At 44.1% G+C, this 17606-nt stretch overlaps 1 protein-coding gene across 8 annotated transcripts in view; it reads right to left on the minus strand.

The window, feature by feature from the left end:
• Window positions 1–17606, minus strand: part of LOC137431527 (E3 ubiquitin-protein ligase NEDD4-like) — a 274005-nt gene that overhangs the window by 44191 nt on the left and 212208 nt on the right. For 4 of the 8 annotated variants that reach the window (XM_068122932.2, XM_068122931.2, XM_068122930.2 and 1 more), the window contains 5 exons: window positions 12431–12559; window positions 8234–8365; window positions 5674–5877; window positions 1651–1728; window positions 1254–1308 (listed from right to left, as the gene is read on the minus strand). In XM_068122932.2, coding sequence (XP_067979033.2) covers window positions 1254–1308; window positions 1651–1728; window positions 5674–5877; window positions 8234–8365; window positions 12431–12559 — 598 coding nt within the window. The remainder of the gene's footprint in view (window positions 1–1253; window positions 1309–1650; window positions 1729–5673; window positions 5878–8233; window positions 8366–12430; window positions 12560–17606) is intronic. The other 4 variants (XM_078782180.1, XM_078782179.1, XM_078782178.1 and 1 more) reach the window with 1 other exon arrangement.

Consider the following 17606-nt stretch of genomic DNA (forward strand, 5'->3'; position numbering starts at 1 on the left):
TTTCCATAAAGAGACAAAATGAGACAGTGGGGCTATGCTTCTTCACCTTCAAATTTGGGTGGAAGTGTTTCGCTCAGATTTTAGGAGCCATATATTTACTACATATGCATGAAAGCTTTCAGAATCATTGGAATCTCCCGCGATGAAGCTATCTCTGAGGGCCTTTCACTCACTCACCGCAGGCAGGTCGGTGGTCTTTCTGTCTTCTACCGACTCCTCTCTGGCCTTTCTCCCCCAGCTCTCTCTGTGCTCTGTCCCCCAAATATTCCTACAGGTCGCACAAGATCTGCCAGCTACCCTCTGATGGTTAAACTGCCGAAATCTCGGCTCTCTGCTCACCTTCACTCTTTCATTCCTCTTTTCTCCCGCCTCTGGAACAAACTCCCACACTCACTTCAATCACACTCCTCCCTCCAGGTCTTTAAAACAGCTGTTCATCACCATCTCTTATCTTCCCCCATCCAAAACCTTGATCTTTTCTACCCCCACTAATTCACCACAGATCCACCTTGTTTGAAATTCCAACTTCTTTCCTGGAAGTCCTGGCAGTGTCCATATGTTTTATACCTCTCCCACCCCCCCCCCCCCTTCCCATGCCTCTTCCCCAAAGCCCTCTCCCTCCCACAGTTCTCTTGATGTCTCCATGTCTCTCGGTCCCTGCTCTCAAATGTTGTGTTTGTGTTCGGTCTTCCCCCTCTCTCTAACGCTCCCGATGTTATTTGTTTTATGTGTCTGTTTGTCTTTCTGTGTGATTAATGTTCGCTCTTTCACGAGCCTCGATCTTGTATACAAAAAAAAACAAAAAAAAACAAAAAAAAACGAGAGAGTAAGGGTTTTGGGTTAGTGCAAAATATCATATGATACCCCACGCCTTTTGAAAAAAATTGGGTGGATATTGTAATTGGCTCCGTCTGTCCGTCCGTCCGTCCGTCCGTCCGTCCATCCATCCATCACGCTATCTCCTACTAAACAGTTGTACAGAAATTCACCAAACTTGCTAGTTGTGATCACCACATGGCAAGAAGGTGCGAGAGCAGTATCATTTTTGGCCCTGACCCCTGAGTCTGGGTTCAAAAGGTCAAAACAAAAAATGTAATTACGGCCACATTAAAAAAAACCTTTTTTATGAAACTTTGTATATGCAATCAACATTGGGGGACGCATAAAATATGCAACTATTTTTGGATTGGACCCCTGGTACATGCGCCAGGTGCAAATTTTTTTATCAGCAGTGCAAAAACAAAGCCACTTACTGTGGTCAATGTAGAAAGTTCTTCCATCTGTGTGGGTTCTTTCTTCCCATCCAGGCTGCAAAGGTAGAAAAAGGAAGTTGCAGGGGTTTGAGGGGGTTGGGGGCTCATTAAGTCCAGTTCATTAAAAAGAAAACCATAAACCAAATAAACATATAATTCAGCAGACAATGGATAACAAAATGTAAAATTTAAGTTGTACAGTTGCCACAAGCACAAGTATCGAACAAGGTCCATTGCAGGAGTAGAAAAATAAGATGGCAGCACAACGCTGCTGAGTAAAGTAATTTAGAATACCATTAATAGTTCCATAAAATGACATCACATCCTCTCTAACTTAATCAGCACCACCAATCTACTGGTAGGCAATGGCATTTGGACCAAGACTGCAAACACTTACAGGTAAAGGTCCCAGATCAGACGGGTCTAAGCTTGCCCTCTTGCGCATGTGAACAGGCACCTTGAGTCGAGGGTCCTCCTGAAAAACGACACACAAGTATGCAGCTGTTGTCTTTGAAACAGTGAATAAGTACATGTACAATATTGTACATGAATAAGTACAATAAAATTCCGCATTGTACAGTCATAAGTTTGCATGATGTATGAATAATGTTGCTTGGGTGAACTCCGTTGTGTGGAGAAATCATATATCACTCCCAAATCCCACATTCATTTCTTGAACTTCGATCAAAACAAAAAAAAATTCAACTTAATAGATCGCCCTCCTCAACCTACTCTCAAATCCAACCACAGAAACATGTCAATATTTGAAGAAGCAGAGCAATACTAAGAAAAGGAAGAAAATTAATTAGACAAATATACATAAATGAAGACAGGAAGTCCGAACAGGGAGAAGGAAAAACAAAAAGTGAGAAAAAAGTTAAAAAGGACAAGCATTTAAAGGGAAAGTGGTTGGTTGGAGACAAATGGGAAAGAGTGTGGACTGTGGAGGGTAGCAGGGATTTAATGGGAGGGCAAAGCATGGAAATGTATAGAACACGAGTAACTCTTGGACACAATAAGGAAGAGAATGAACGAACAGAATAAGAGGAGAGAGAGAGCGGGAGAGAGAGAGAGAGCGGGAGAGAGAGAGAGAGGGAGAGAGAGAGAGCGGGAGAGAGAGAGAGAGCGAGAGAGAGAGAGAGTGGGAGAGAGAGAGAGTGGGAGAGAGAGGGAGAGCGGGAGAGAGAGAGAGCGGGAGAGAGAGAGCGGGAGAGAGAGAGCGGGAGGGAGAGAGAGAGCGGGAGAGAGAGAGAGCGGGAGAGAGAGAGAGCGAGAGAGAGAGAGAGTGGGAGAGAGAGAGAGAGTGGGAGAGAGAGGGAGAGCGGGAGAGAGAGAGAGCGGGAGAGAGGGAGAGGGAGAGAGAGCGGGAGGGAGAGAGAGAGCGGGAGAGAGAGAGCGGGAGAGAGAGAGCGGGAGAGAGAGAGAGCGGGAGAGAGAGAGAGAGCGGGGGAGAGAGAGCGCGGGGGGGGGAGAGAGCGGGAGAGAGAGAGAGCGGGAGAGAGAGAGCGGGAGAGAGCGGGAGAGAGAGAGAGCGGGAGAGAGAGAGAGAGCGCGAGAGAGAGAGAGAGAGCGGGAGAGAGAGAGAGAGCGGGAGAGAGAGAGCGAGCGGGAGAGAGAGAGAGCGAGCGGGAGAGAGAGAGAGAGCGGGAGGGAGAGAGAGAGCGGGAGAGAGAGAGAGCGAGCGGGAGAGAGAGAGCGGGCGAGAGAGAGAGCGGGCGAGAGAGAGAGCGGGAGAGAGAGAGAGAGCGGGAGAGAGAGAGAGAGCGGGAGAGAGAGAGAGAGAGAGCGGGAGAGAGAGAGAGCGGGAGAGAGAGAGAGAGCGGGAGAGGGAGAGAGAGCGTGAGAGAGAGAGAGCGGGAGAGAGAGAGCAGGAGAGAGAGAGAGCGGGAGAGAGAGAGCGGGAGAGAGAGAGAGCGAGAGAGAGAGAGCGAGAGAGAGAGAGAGAGAGCGGGAGAGAGAGAGAGCGGGAGAGAGAGAGAGCGGGAGAGAGAGAGAGAGCGGAAGAGAGAGAGAGAGAGAGCGGGAGAGAGAGAGAGAGCGGGAGAGAGAGAGAGCAGGAGAGAGAGAGAGAGCGGGGGGGAGAGAGAGAGAGAGAGCGGGGGAGAGAGAGCGGGAGAGAGAGAGAGAGCGGGAGAGAGAGAGGGAGAGAGAGCGGGAGAGAGAGCGGGAGAGAGAGCGGGAGAGAGCGCGGGGGAGAGAGCGGGGGAGAGAGCGGGAGAGAGAGCGGGAGAGAGCGGGAGAGAGCGGGAGGGAGGGAGAGGGAGAGGGAGAGGGAGAGAGAGAGAGAATGGAAGGTAAAATAGAACATTGCAAGTAGGAGGGTTGGGTTAGAATTGGTTAATGTGGGTAATAAAGATCGTGGGTAAGGATGGTGGATGATAAGAGATGGCAGTACACAGGCTGCTTGAAGCCCTGGAAGGAAGATTGGGATGGCACAGATACAGGCAGGCAGTTGCCACATACATGAGAAGCAAGGAACAAAACAGGTGAGATGTGCAGTCAGACTGGATTCTTGAAGTTTCACCAGGAGGGGATTACTGGAAAAACACGTGCATCCTGGAGTTGTTGGGGGAGGGTCAGAGGGCTGAGAGAGCAGAAGGAGCTAAGCTAGAGGAGAGGCCATAAGAAAAACAGAGGTCACCTATCTGCCATCAAAGTGCCAGGAGGTGAAGTAATAGTGAGAGTGACAACTACACAATGACAATAAAATAGAAAAAGCGTCAAGTTGCTGACGTACCATCTGTGGGGGAAAAGCACAGGAGGTTTTGATTGAAACTACAATCCTCCTAATGCATATACTGATCGTTTCTGACTTGGCTCAAATCCTTCATATTTTTTAAATGAAAAGTGAAATGTTCAGTTCCATGAATGTGAATGGCCAGAAGTAAAATATGTGGAATTTGAAAAAGGTGAGGAGCAAGCAAAATGAGATTCTTGAAATTCAAGAAAATTATTGAACAGACGATGAACTCATATCGGTGCTTCTCAGGTAGTATTGTACTTGTATCAAAGCAAACAAGGTGCTTTAGGTCGTTAAAGATGGCTGTCTCACCTTCTCACATTTGGTCGTGGTTGTTAAAGATCCCATAATGCTTTCCCCTTATGCTCCACAAAATTGTACAAATAGGACATTGGGCACCATGGCAAAATTCCCACTTCCTGCTTTTATTTATAGGACACTGCATCAGCAGCATAACTGCACATCATTGATGATACAGCCAACACAACAAATTCACAATAGAATTCCAGTTGTTAGACATATTTCAAGATGGGAGTTTAATCGAAATGATGAATTTTGATCCACATCTTGGTAATTTTTTTGTTCAGCCAATCATTGATCCAGGAAGGTAATGGTTGCTAAGCCAACACCAACACCCCTCAATGACATCTTTGCAGACATTACTGGGGACTTCACAAAGGTGCATTCGTCACGTAATGGTACATTCGTTGCGTAATGGTACATTCTAATTTTCACATCTAGCATGTGAAGTGAAAGAAAAATTTCGAAAATGATCAGATCTAGTAATTCTGCTTTTGAAATTTGAGTTTTGTGAAGCCTGTGAAGGCCCCAGCAGAGCACCTTCTACTGATACATCCTCGGTGGTTTTCATTCAAATAAAATATATTTACAGCAGTTTACATCTCCTAATGAATATATAGAATAGAATGATCGTTTTTAAGGCCATTTTCCCCGCTAGAGCAGGGGTTAGCCTTGCGGGCCCCATGACAATCATGGTTCCCTGTTTGAGGCAATGTTTTTACGGCCGGATGCCCTTCCTGACGCCAACCCTTGGTCGCCTCTTGCGATGCGCAGGGATACGGTGCACCTATTCTAAACCCGGGTACACACCGGGATCATTCATCCCAGCAAGCTGGTACTCAATTTGCCGACCTCGGAAGGATGACAGGCCGAGTCAACCCCCCTGGCGTTAATTCAGCGATCGACCGGGATTCGAACCCAGGATCCTAGGATCCCAAGCCGGCACCCTAACCGCTAAGCCAACACCAGGCATGTTTGTCCTAATGTCCTAATGTCCTAATGCATCATCTAATATTGTTTACATCATCTAATAGCACTGTACTTTAAAAGTAGGTTGTTGTTGTTGGTTGGTGTTGCCATCTCACACAGCTTACCATCCCAAGTTCATTTCCCACCATATAATGTCGCTTTGTCCATTGTCTCCTAATTTCCTCGTAATACATTTTAAAATACAATGATGTCCAATAATGCAATCATTGTCCTACATGTGAAATACGAACTCATCCATTAGCATCAGATGAGCAAAAAAAGAAATAAAAAAGATGTATATTGCCTGCTCAGATAAAACTAGTCAGGAAAACATTTTCATAATACAAGTTGACATCACTTGTTAAATATTTACACATGGACGCCAGTAAGAAGGTGCGGCTTTTCTCTCACCCACGTCGTGCTGCGTGTGTTGTGATCGATGAAGAACGGACGCCTGTTGGGAGCGTAACGCATCTCCCAGCCCGTAGGAAGGAACCCAGAGTCTTGTGACCGGGACTGCCTCGGCGAGTTGTATGGAGAGCCCTGAGGTGACTGAGGAGTGGACCGGTTTTTGCTGCTGTGTGTAGCAGGAGGTGGAGGTGGTTCTCGAATACTCTGCATGATACAGGTGCATGAAGATTGCATTTAGCAGCAATGGGCAGAAAAAACACATTCGGCATGTTCGGATGTGATCATCAAAATATTGCTCGTATCGACTATAAATGATGATCGAGGTTTGAAAACAAACAGCATGTGTCCTCAAATGACTGTTCATATGATACATGATAATGTTATACCGCCACGTTAATGCTAATGAGGAAGATGTGTGTACGTACCTCCAAAAGGGTTATCCGTTACAATGACATTCAGAGATTTTTTTGGAAAGAGTCCCAAATTTGAGTGATGGATGGCTTCGCTTAGCATGAGAAACTTGGTTATGAAGTGGATGGGTAAAAGGGCAGCAAATCATAATCTAGTGTTGCACCCAACTTTGAAAGACAGCTACTCGAGTGAAGCACAATGAAGATGGACTGAAGAGACCAACCCCTTCCCCCATTCCCATGCCTCTTCCCACAAGCCCTCTCCCTCCCACAGATCTCCCGACGTCCCTGTTCTCCACTGTTGTGCTTGTGTGCTTCCCTCTCTCTCCCCATCTTGTCTCCCGCTCACTTTATATATTATGTTTTATGTGTCAGTTTGTCTTTTTGTGATTAATGTTAGCTCTGCTCTTACACGAGCCTCGATCTTGTATACAAAAATTAATAAATAAATAAAAACCCTCCCCTCAGTCCCCAACAGTTGACGATTTGAACTTTTTGTGATGGAAATGAGGAAGTGTTGTGTGCACAGGATTGGTCGTCTTTTCTATTTAGATTGCTCTGCAAATTCTTCCGACATCAGTCTGTTTATTAGCACGACAACAGAGGTGTCCTGCAAATGACAGAGTGTCAGAAGTCAGAGGTCAGGATGCGCCAGCGTCAAGAATGTTGAAACAAGCACAAAATAGCACAGGAATGACCAATTCAGTGCAAACGTACTACAATGCTTTTCATTTGATTCTAGGACCTGGGATGCAGTTCCTCAGTTAATCGAGCGGGGACAGTAGTGTTCCATGGCTGATGCTGATGGCATTAGTGCGTGTTACATCTTCAAATGCTCATTGGCCAAGTCTGGGTCCGATTAATCACCACACGTTGTTTTTGGTTACAATGACATTCAGATATTCAGCAGGATGCAGATTTGCTACCCTGAGATGCAGATTGACTTCAAACTGATACTAAATTCAACAGAAACCATCAGGTGTGACGTCTCCATGCACCAGCCATGAATGAAATCAATGTAAATTTCACAATAAGTTAACTAGAAAAGGCAAACAAAGATTACATACAGATGCTCACCAAGACTTGATTTGTGTGGTTTTATAGTATGTATTTTATAGATGTACTTCCATTCTAATTGTACCGTAAATACTTTATAGACGTACTGGCATTATAGTTATAGATACTTTATAGAGGTACTCCGTTTTAAAAGGATAACGTGTATATAATGTGGTCTGTGTTGGCACATTATGTGCGGACAGACAGACAAACTGACCGAAATGCAATACTTCCTCCTCTAGCGAGGGTAATAATCAAATAGATAAATTCCTCGTTATCTAGTGACTTAATATGTACAGTGCATTCAGAAAGTATTTTTTGAATAGGTATTTTGAAAATAGATATATAGAAAGAAAAATTTCAGCAGAGATTTTTTGTAGGTTTCCCCAGATCTGTGCCTCGACACAATCCTGTCTCTGAGCTCTGCAGGCAGTTCCTTCGACTTCATGGCTTGGTTTTTGTTCTGATATGCATTGTCAGCTGAGATACCTTATATAGACAGGTGTGTGCCTTTCCAAATCATGTCCAACCAATTGAATTTACCACAGGTGGACTCCAATCAAGGTGTAGAAACATCTCAAAGATGATCAAGAGAAATGGGAGGCACCTGAGCTAAATTTCAAGTGTCATAGCAAAGGGTATGAATACTTATGTCAATGTGATATTTCAGTTTTTTTCTTTTTAATAAATTTGCAAAACTTTCTAAAATCCTGTTTTCTCTTTGTCATTATGGGGTATTGAGTGTAGATTGATGAGGGAAAAAATGAATTTTTATCACGGTAACCGATCACAGACGGACGGACAAACAGCCGGACAACCAAAAAACACAATGCCTATGGCGACTTCATCGGCGGAGGCATAAAAAATACTCGACAGGAAGGATCTTGAGAAGGTAATAGCAGGGGTTGGAGAATGAGGCAACAAGAGACAGGAAAGTAGACTTGTGCAATGGATTATGATGGAAAGAAAACTTGGAGAAGAGAGCAAGGCAAGGAGTTGTATAAAATTATTTGAAATTTGGTGACAATATATCATGGCAGATGTTGTCGAGAGAAATGGTAAAATGTTCTCGGCTGTTCTGCCACACAGCTTACCTCCATGGGGCTTGGAGGAGAGCTGAAGCTGCGAGGACGCCGTACTTGAAAGGGTTCCTCAGAGTCTTGGGCATCGATTGTAGTTGGCAATGGAGTTCCACCTGCAGCTCCATGCACCCCATCATCTGCAGGCTGGAATATAAATAAAGAATAAGAAACTAATGCTGAGTTCTAAAAACAAAGACAACTAAACATAAAAGTGAACTGGAACGGCACTCGGTAGAGCACGTACCTCTGCCAAGCTGAACGGTTTACGCTTTGTATCCCACCAATAGGAAGGATCTACATCTGGACCTCAACCACAATCTAATTGGCTTGTTCTTGCCAGATATCCAATTGATCCAACAAGCTTTGTCATAACCCACCCAAAACTTCTCAAATGATCATGGTGGATATCGTTTTTGGCTCTGTCTGTCAATTATGAAGAATCACTTTTGAAATAAAATAAAAACAATCCGGATCCAGATATTCATCAAAATCTAATCAATTCGTCATTGTCACACACACAACCTGTCCACTGAATTTTGTCTGAATCCATCCATAACTTTTTGCTATATAATCGATTGTGGCCCTATCTCTCAATGATGAAAAATCACTGAAAAAAGTTATAGTATCCGGATCCGGATCTTCCCCACAATATAATAAACTAGCAGAAGTACCCGGCGTTGCTGGGCGGGTGAGGGAGGGGGGAGGAGGAGGTGAGGGGATCCGAAAATTGATCCAGACGTCTATTCTCTTTCAAACATTCAAACAGACAGAGGTAGTTATTTATCAGAGCATCTGTACAATTTTCACCCTTTTACTCAACTCCGTTTCGCTGTTATTTGGTGGAGCAAAAAGTCAACTGAGCTTTATAGATATTTAGATTTGTCCTTGGCACACACCCAACCTGTCCACCAATTTTCGTCCAAATCAGTCCATAATTTTTTGAGATACCTCACGCACAGACAGATAGACACAGACAGACAGACAGACAGACAGACAGGTGTGAAGGCATAACCTTCATGCACATTCGGTGGTGGAGGTAATGACGTGGTGGATGTGGTATTCTGAGTTGTTGGGTGCAATTCAGGTTGGAATACGGTACACCATTTTATTTGTCAAATGTGAAAATCCTATTGCCCTTCATGTAATTTCACTCAAGCCCATAAGTGAGCCTCAAATGCTGTGGAACAAAGAAAGCAATATTATAATATAACTTAGGGCACATGTCTGTAAAGGCTCAGTTACTTGAACCGTACACATCAAACATCTCCAAACAATGAGCTCAAGGCAATACATATCCAGATGGACTCCTGAAGGCAAATGTATCTCGGTCACTAAAGGGTACTTTTGTGTATCTCAGCAGGAGGATAAAGCACAGGGAACGCTTTTCTCAAACTGCACAATTGTGGCCTTGCTGTACTGGATTCCTTCAAATATAGGCCGACATCCTCTGCTCCTTCAGCCTTTCATCCCCAGCCAATCCGCCTCGGTGGCACACACTGTTCTCGTTAAGTAGGCTACACCTTTTCCTTGCCAAATCAAGATGCAAAGCTCACCTAAACTCCTCGTGATGTGTTATATCCTTGCCAATCATTCTGCTGTGTACCTATTAGCTTTATCGGTCATCAATTATCCCATTAGTTTGCTTTCCCATCTTCTGCTTCATAAAATAGTGATGTCGATCTGTCTCATTATTATCTTGCTTGTCAGGTGCCTATGCCCTTTGTCCAGCAGTTCCTCAATACTGCACATGGTGTTCACTTTTCACGACCTGTTGTATAGGTTTTCCATGTGCCTAAACTTGTATACAGGTGTAAAAACACCAGGAATATCACAGCATGTAATGGCAAGCACAATGCCAAACAGATTAAAGACTAGGGAGTTAATAGAACACAATACCCACACAGTCTTGAGGAAAAAGGACATAGGCAGGGTCTGCGAGCAGCAAATTTTTGATTGGTCGAGATTACCGCCATTGCTTTAGCGTCTTTTACACCACGTTATTTAACACGTTACATTAGTTATTCATGTCTGTTGTTTGTGCTCTTTATGGCATCGTTAAAAAGCATAAATCCTCCTTGAAATGATTTTCAATTTTGTTTCGCTACTAGGCAGGCAGAGTAAAAAAAAAAAATCTCTCTGTGCATGCCGGATCGGAACAAATGCAGAGCCAAAGCACCGCTAAACCACAGGCTCATTTTCCGATTCGTGTTCAAAATATAACATTCAAGTGAAATGAAGTTGTTCCTCGATCATAAACTGACGTTTGTAGGCAGACAGACAAAGTAAACCAATTGCTCAACCCCACATTTCGACAACGAGGAACAATATATTTGAACACCGGAGAACATAAATCGCCGCATTGGCACTTTCAAACAAAACCTTTTGTTTAGCAGTAATAGGACAAAATATTACGACATTTTACATCATCTCACCAAATCTAATTTCCTGCTCGTACACCCCTTCCATATCCTTTATTCTCGAAAAGATTATGCGGGGTAAGGTGTTCTATGAACTCTAGTTTTTTTTAGCTCACCTGGAACGAAGTTCAGGGAAACCTATGCGATGGCACATCGTCCGTCCCTCAGTCCGTCAGTCCGTAAACACTTGCAACTTCTCCAAACGCGCTGAAGGGATTGTGACCAAACTTGGCACAAATGACATTTGCTATGTTATGACTAAACTTTGTTCACGACACTAAAAAAATCGGGGTCTAAGGGGGTTTACTGGGGATCAAAGTGCATCGAGGGTTCACCTTCCTCCCCCCCAAAATAGGTATTTGCTTTCTTCTCAGAAACTACACACGTAATTTCGATGAAACCTCACCATAACCTTCATCACCCGTGATGTACCAATGTTTGTTCAAGGCATTAGAAAAATTGGGGTCTGAGGAGGTATTTCATTTTGAGAGTTTCACCAGAATGGGGTTGATGGTGGACTGCGTGTGCCCTGCAGAAACCTGGGGGAGGGAATTGTAGGGTGGGGGTCAAAGAACAGAAAGGGCAGAGGGTGCAAGACCAGAAAGAGAGCGGTAGAAGACAGTGAGACCACCGAACTGCCTGTGATGGGAAAGTGATAGGCCAAAAGACTGTTTTGTTGTGGACATTCAAATAATCTTGAAGGCCATGGTTCTTTCCACAGCGTCAAGCTGAGCAAGGTGTGAGGCAGGGGTGCCATCCCAGATTGGAGGGCAGTACTCAATCAAGCTGCCGAGGAAGGTCAAGTAGGTGGATAGGAGTTCAGAGGTGTGCCAAAAAAAAAGGACTTTGCACGACGTAGGCTGCCCAGTTGGAGGCTTTGGCGGCCAACCTTGAAATGGGGTTTTCCCAGGAAAGATCATGGCTGACAGTGAGACCTGGGAGTTTGAGTGACTGAACTTCCTCAAGATAATTGCTACAAGAGTAGATGGGAGAGTTTGCCAGATGGTCCTTTCGGAGAGATGGAGAGAGTGAGAGTGTGAGATTTGAAGGATGAGGGATGTCACTGCAGAGGCTGGAGTATTCAGCAAAAAGAGATAGAGGATTTTCCAGAGTTAGAGAGATCGTTGATGAAGATTAGCAATATGACGGGGCACAGAAAATTGCTCCAGCAGAGGAAGTCAGTAACCCAAGAGTGGAGTTGGCCTTGGATGCCATTAGCAGAGGGTTTGGAGAGCAAGGCAGGATATCAGACTGTATCGAAAGCTCAACTGTTTCAAAAACAATAGTTTTTTTGGCGAAGACGTGTGTGTATTACTAAAATTAACGCAGTAAACGAGTTAGTTAACAAAGTTAGCAGTAAACAAAAAGTTTGTGGAATAGAAAAAAAAATTGAAAATATTGACCCGCAATAAACTGTACTACTGTACTGTACAGTACAACAACAACAACAACAACAACAACAACAACATGCATTTTAAGGCCATTTTCCCTGCGAGAGCGGGGGTTAGCCTTGCGGTCCCCATGACAATCTTCTCCATTTTGCCCTGTACAGTAACACATATAAATGGTGTTGTTCCACCACAGTCAGTGAAGTGGCGGTTTCATTGCTCGTGACATATTAAAATAACTTCAGCAAATAAAGTGTCACCTCACTAAACATACAAACTACGTAAGATAGACAACAAATAAATGGTGAAAGAAATGAAAATTGAAATTTTCATTTTCATTTTCACATATGGTGAAATAAAGGTAAGCAATTTGACCTCGAGTGGTACTCTGAAGTAGTACTTGCTTGTAGGGATGGGTAGGTCCAGGTAGTGGTGTGGTCGCTGTGGTTCACATAATAAGTCCTCGCCTTGTCGTCCTTCCTCTCTTCCCAGCCCGAGGGAAGACCAGGTGAAGTGATGAGGTGAGGTGCGATCTACAAGAACATGTGGGGGTTACACTGCTGATTGTCTGGGACATAATATGATTAAGCAAGAGGGAACGGTCAGATCATCTGGTGGTGAAATAAGGCCGCATTCCAGTGGATTGGGAACTGAGTACCCTCGTCCCTCTATACAAGGGGAAAAGTGACCCTCTGGACTGTGGCTCGCATCGAGCGATAAAGTTCTTGGAGCATGGAATGAAGGTATTGGAAAGGGTGTTGGAGAGGAGGATGAGGAAGAAAGGGAAGATGGACGAAATGCAGTTTGGATTTATGCCAGGAAGAGGAACGACAGACACGTTTTTTATTGTAAGGCAGTTGCAGGAGAAGTACATGGAGAAGAGGAAGAAGTTGTTTCTTGGGTTTCTTGATCTGGAGAAAGCATTCGAGAGGGTTCCACGCAAAGTAGTGACATGGGCATTGAGGAAGTTAGGAGTGGAGGAATGGTTGATCAGAGTAGTGATGACAATGTACGAAAGAGCGCGCACAGCTGTAAGGACGAAGGACGGGAACAGTGGTCAGTTCGAGGTGAAGGTGGGATTGCATCAGGAGACGGCACTAAGTCCACTACTATTTGTAGCTGTGATGGAGGTGCTGGCTCGGAACGTAAAGGAGCGTTTGCCGTGGGAGTTGTTGTATGCAGATGATCTGGTGATTGCAGAAAGTATGGATGGATTGAAGGAGAAGATGAACAAGTGGAAGGAATGTAGAGACAAAAGTTCTGAAGGTAAATATCGGAAAGACAAAGGTGATGGCAAGTGGTAAAGCATGTGGTGAGGTGGAAAGAACTGGGAAGTGGCCGTGTGCTGTGTGCAGGAAGGGTGTCGGAGTGAACTCCATTCAACGTACAATGTGCGCAGAGTGAGTCATCAAAAATTTAGTGGTCATTAACCAGTGTGGCAGCTACATTCAAGTGTAAGGTGTGCACAGAGAGAGCTGCAGATGGAGGAAATGTTGAGTTGGATCTTGGAGACGGCGTGAAGCTGGAAGGTGTGAAAACATTTTGCTACCTCGGAGACATGCTGAATGGAGAAGGTGGATCAGACTCGGCAACGGTTACTGGAGTGAGATGTGCATGGAAGAAGTTTCGGGAACTGAGTGGCGTGCTGATGAGGAGGGGAGTGTCGTTGAAGCTGAAGGGAAAGGTGTGTGCTGCATGTGTGAGAAGTGTTATGATTTATGGGAGTGAGACATGGGTAATGAACGTAGAGCAGCAACGAAGGCTGGAAAGGGTGGAAATGTGAATGGTTCGGTGGATGTGCGGAGTATCGTTGAGAGAGAGGAAGACAAATGATGAATTGTGAAAGATGATGGGAATAGAGCCTGTGATGGATGCTGTGAAGAGCAACAGGTTGAGATGGTTTCGTCATGTGTTGAGGAAGGATGAAAGTGACTGGTTGAGAAGAGTGATGGAAATGAATGTAGAAGGAAGTAGAGGACGGGGAAGACCGAGAAAGACCTGGCTAAAGATGGTCGAAGAAGAAATGCGGGCAAGGGGGTTAACAAGGGGAGATGCAGAAAATAGGGCAAAATGGAGAAGATTGTCATGGGGACCGCAAGGCTCACCCCTGCTCTCGCAGGGAAAATGGCCTTAAAATGCCTGTTGTTGTTGTTGGTGAACGGTCAGATAATTGTATCAAACTTGGTAGCAATCTGCTCCAAAAGTAAGAAACGTTTTCAAATAATTTCCTCCAAAATATTTAGAAGACCAAAGGACAATATGTGTAGGAATGAGCATGGATCATGACAAATAAGCACTAAAAGCATTAAGCACATAATTACTCAAAAATGATAAAGTAACACGAATGAGCCAGAAGTACAAGAGATTCACTCAACAATTCATTCACATCATCAAAACATTTTGAAGAGCAGCCAAGGGTGATCAACACAAAGTAAAAAGAGACCGGAACTGTGGTCAAACAAAAGCCCGCAACAAACCCAAGATTGGAGTACGAGAGAAACACCCAGGAACTGATCATCTATGGATTGAGATGTTCAGTTTCTTAGTTTTGTTTAGATTGAGATGTTCAGTGTTCAGAGAAACATGTCGCAGCATTGCTCTGTGTAAATGACCAGAACAAGTGAAATGAAACAAGACCGATAATCTAACAATGGCGTAGCTGGGATTGGATATGCTGAGGGGAGGATCTGCTGAGGGGAGGATCTGCTGAGTGGCGAATCTGCTGTCCCCTTTTGCTCCAGCAGAGGATGGGGATTTTACTGTCAGATTTTACTGTCTGTTTACTGTCATCACAGACATTGCCCTACGGGCTAGGCTGTGAAAACATTCTTCCTCCTATAAACGAGGAAAGGTGACTAATGAAATCTTTGGGGAAGTTTTGTTAATGGAAGATGAATTTTTTTAATCTCCCATTGACAAAACAGTAAGGCATGATTTTCATAAATACAAATTTATTGTTTATGAAATGTATTTCATCATTGAATTAAATTTTTGGAAACACAACTCAATCAGTGGGACAAGGAACAACAGAGAGTAGGTAAGTAACAAGAGGGGAAGAACAATAGGAGGATGAGTGATGAGAAACAAAAGGAGAGGACGAGGAACAAGAGGAGGGCTAAAAACAAAAATGAAGAGGAGAGAGAGAGAGGGAGGAAAATGATGATGAAGAAGAGGAAGATGGGAATAACAGTAAGATGAGGAAGAATGAAAGAGGATGGTGATGAGAAAGGGCAAGGAGGAAGATGCAGATGAGGAAGATGTCAGGAGGAAGAGGAAACAATAAAAATAGGAACAAAAGAAGAGGGAATAAGAAGAAAGAGGAGGTAAGTTTAAGAAAAAAATATATTGTTTGTGAAAAGGGCAAAATGTGATTAATTCCGACAGTAAGTTTGGCTTTTGCTGGTCAAATGGACAAGAGCTTTACCCTCAGCAAGTGGGAATGTTCGTAGTTTGCAACACTCTTGGAATGTAATCGAATATGTTGTGGGTTCTGTAGGATGACAGTTCTGTAGGACAGTATTAATAGGAACACCGAGGCTTGGCATGCGAAAAAGCAGCAAGAGATATTTGGAGAAATCGGTGCATCCATGATCCATGACAACTGGTTAACCCTTTTCATGAAAACTCCACTCCCACTTCCCCAAACCCTCTCTTGTGGGTTCAACCTATTACAAGGTGAGAAATGTCATAATTGTGCTACAGCTACAATTTGACTTTGGTTTGTTAATGTTGAATTGTTTCCATTATAAACCAAATGCATTTGTCTATAAAGGCCCATGTCAATATAAACGAAATGGTTAAACAATTTTTTTTAATTTTTTTAAAGTTTGTGAGCATCAAGTATAAACCTTAAAAAGCTATGTTTACTGCCATCACAGACAGGCTCCCAAAGAAGGAACCCAGAGTAGCAAGTTCTACACTCGTGATGACAACTTGATCCGAATCACGACTTTTGTGATAACTGAGATACACAGACAAAAACCTTGCCTTAAATTATCAATGACAATTTACAATTGATAGGGAAGTGGGGAAGCATGCAAGCAAGCATTGTAAACTTCAATCTTTAATATGTGCTTCGGCCTTCAGGCTTCATTGACACCATTAAAAAACAGCTTTCCCAAGGAACCTTGGATGATGTGCAACGCCACGTAACATGAAGAGAACAAGGAGGTAAGGTTCGACAAGAAGTCTCATTTGCAAAACAAACATCATCATCAAAGAGGAAACCAGATTTAAATTTATTGACCAAGATGAGTGAAGACAGAGATAGACACAGTCATTTCATATGGCACAAACAGGTGCTACAACTGCAGTGGTCAAGTTACCACTCTACCACTGCAGTTACAGCACCTGTTTGTGTAGGCTTTAGCAAATTGTATTATGTCAACTGCTTGTCATTTTATTTTAAATATAGAGATAAAGAGGTCAATTAATCGGATGACGGACGATTTCACAAAAGATGACGGGCAAAGCCCTCTCGAACAAATAGCCTATAAGTGGTTGGCATAATTAATTTTATCATGCATGCGGAAACATGGTGGTGGGATGATGAAGTTGGAAAGAGGATTGACGAGAAGAGGAAGAAGTTCAAGGAGTGGCAGAAGGCGAAGGGTACGGGAGCAGAAACAGCAGAGCATGAAAGTTATAAGGCAGCCAAGAAGGCTGCAAAGAAAGAGGTAGCAAAGGCGCAGGTGGCATGTAGGAAAATGTTCGGAGAACGCTTGGATTCTGAAGAGGGTCAGAGAGCAGTATTCAGGATTGCAAAGCAGATAGCGGAAGAGAGGTGTGATGTGATGGGGGTGAGTTGCTTGAAGGATGAAGTGGGACAAATCGTTGTGGACCCAGATGGAATTAAAGGAAGATGGAAGAGATATATGGAAATGCTGTTGAATACAGAGAATGAATGGGATGGCAACATAGAGAGTAACCCAGTTTTAGGACCGGCAGAGAAGATAACTGAGAAGGAAGTTGAGGAAGCGATAAAAGCAATGAAGAGTAGAAAAGCAGGAGGGCCGACGGGAGTTGTGAGAGATATGTTGAAGGCAGCAGGAAGTTGGGGTGTGAAGAGAATGACAGAGACCTGTAATCTGGCGGTAAAAGAAGGCCGCATTCCAGTGGTTTGGGAACTGAGTACCCTCGTCCCTCTATACAAGGGGAAAGGTGACCCTCTAGAGTGTGGCTCGTACCGAGCGATAAAGTTATTGGAGCATGGAATGAAGGTATTGGAAAGGGTGTTGGAGAGGAGGATAAGGAAGAAAGTGAAGATCGACGAAATGCAGTTTGGATTTATGCCAGGAAGAGGAACGACAGACGCACTTTTTATTGTGAGGCAGTTGCAGGAGAAGTACATGGAGAAGAGGAAGAAGTTGTTTCTTGGGTTTGTTGATCTGGAGAAAGCATTTGATAGGGTTCCACGCAAAGTATTGACATGGGCAATGAGGAAGTTAGGAGTGGAGGAATGGTTGATCAGAGTAGTGATGGCAATGTACAAAAGAGCGCGCACAGCTGTAAGGACGAAGGACGGGAACAGTGGTGAGTTTGAGGTGAAGGTGGGAGTGCATCAGGGGTCGGTACTAAGTC

This window comes from Myxine glutinosa, chromosome 7, assembly GCF_964187855.1.
Source record: "Myxine glutinosa chromosome 7, kmMyxGlut1.1, whole genome shotgun sequence".
Taxonomy (NCBI): domain Eukaryota; kingdom Metazoa; phylum Chordata; class Myxini; order Myxiniformes; family Myxinidae; genus Myxine; species Myxine glutinosa.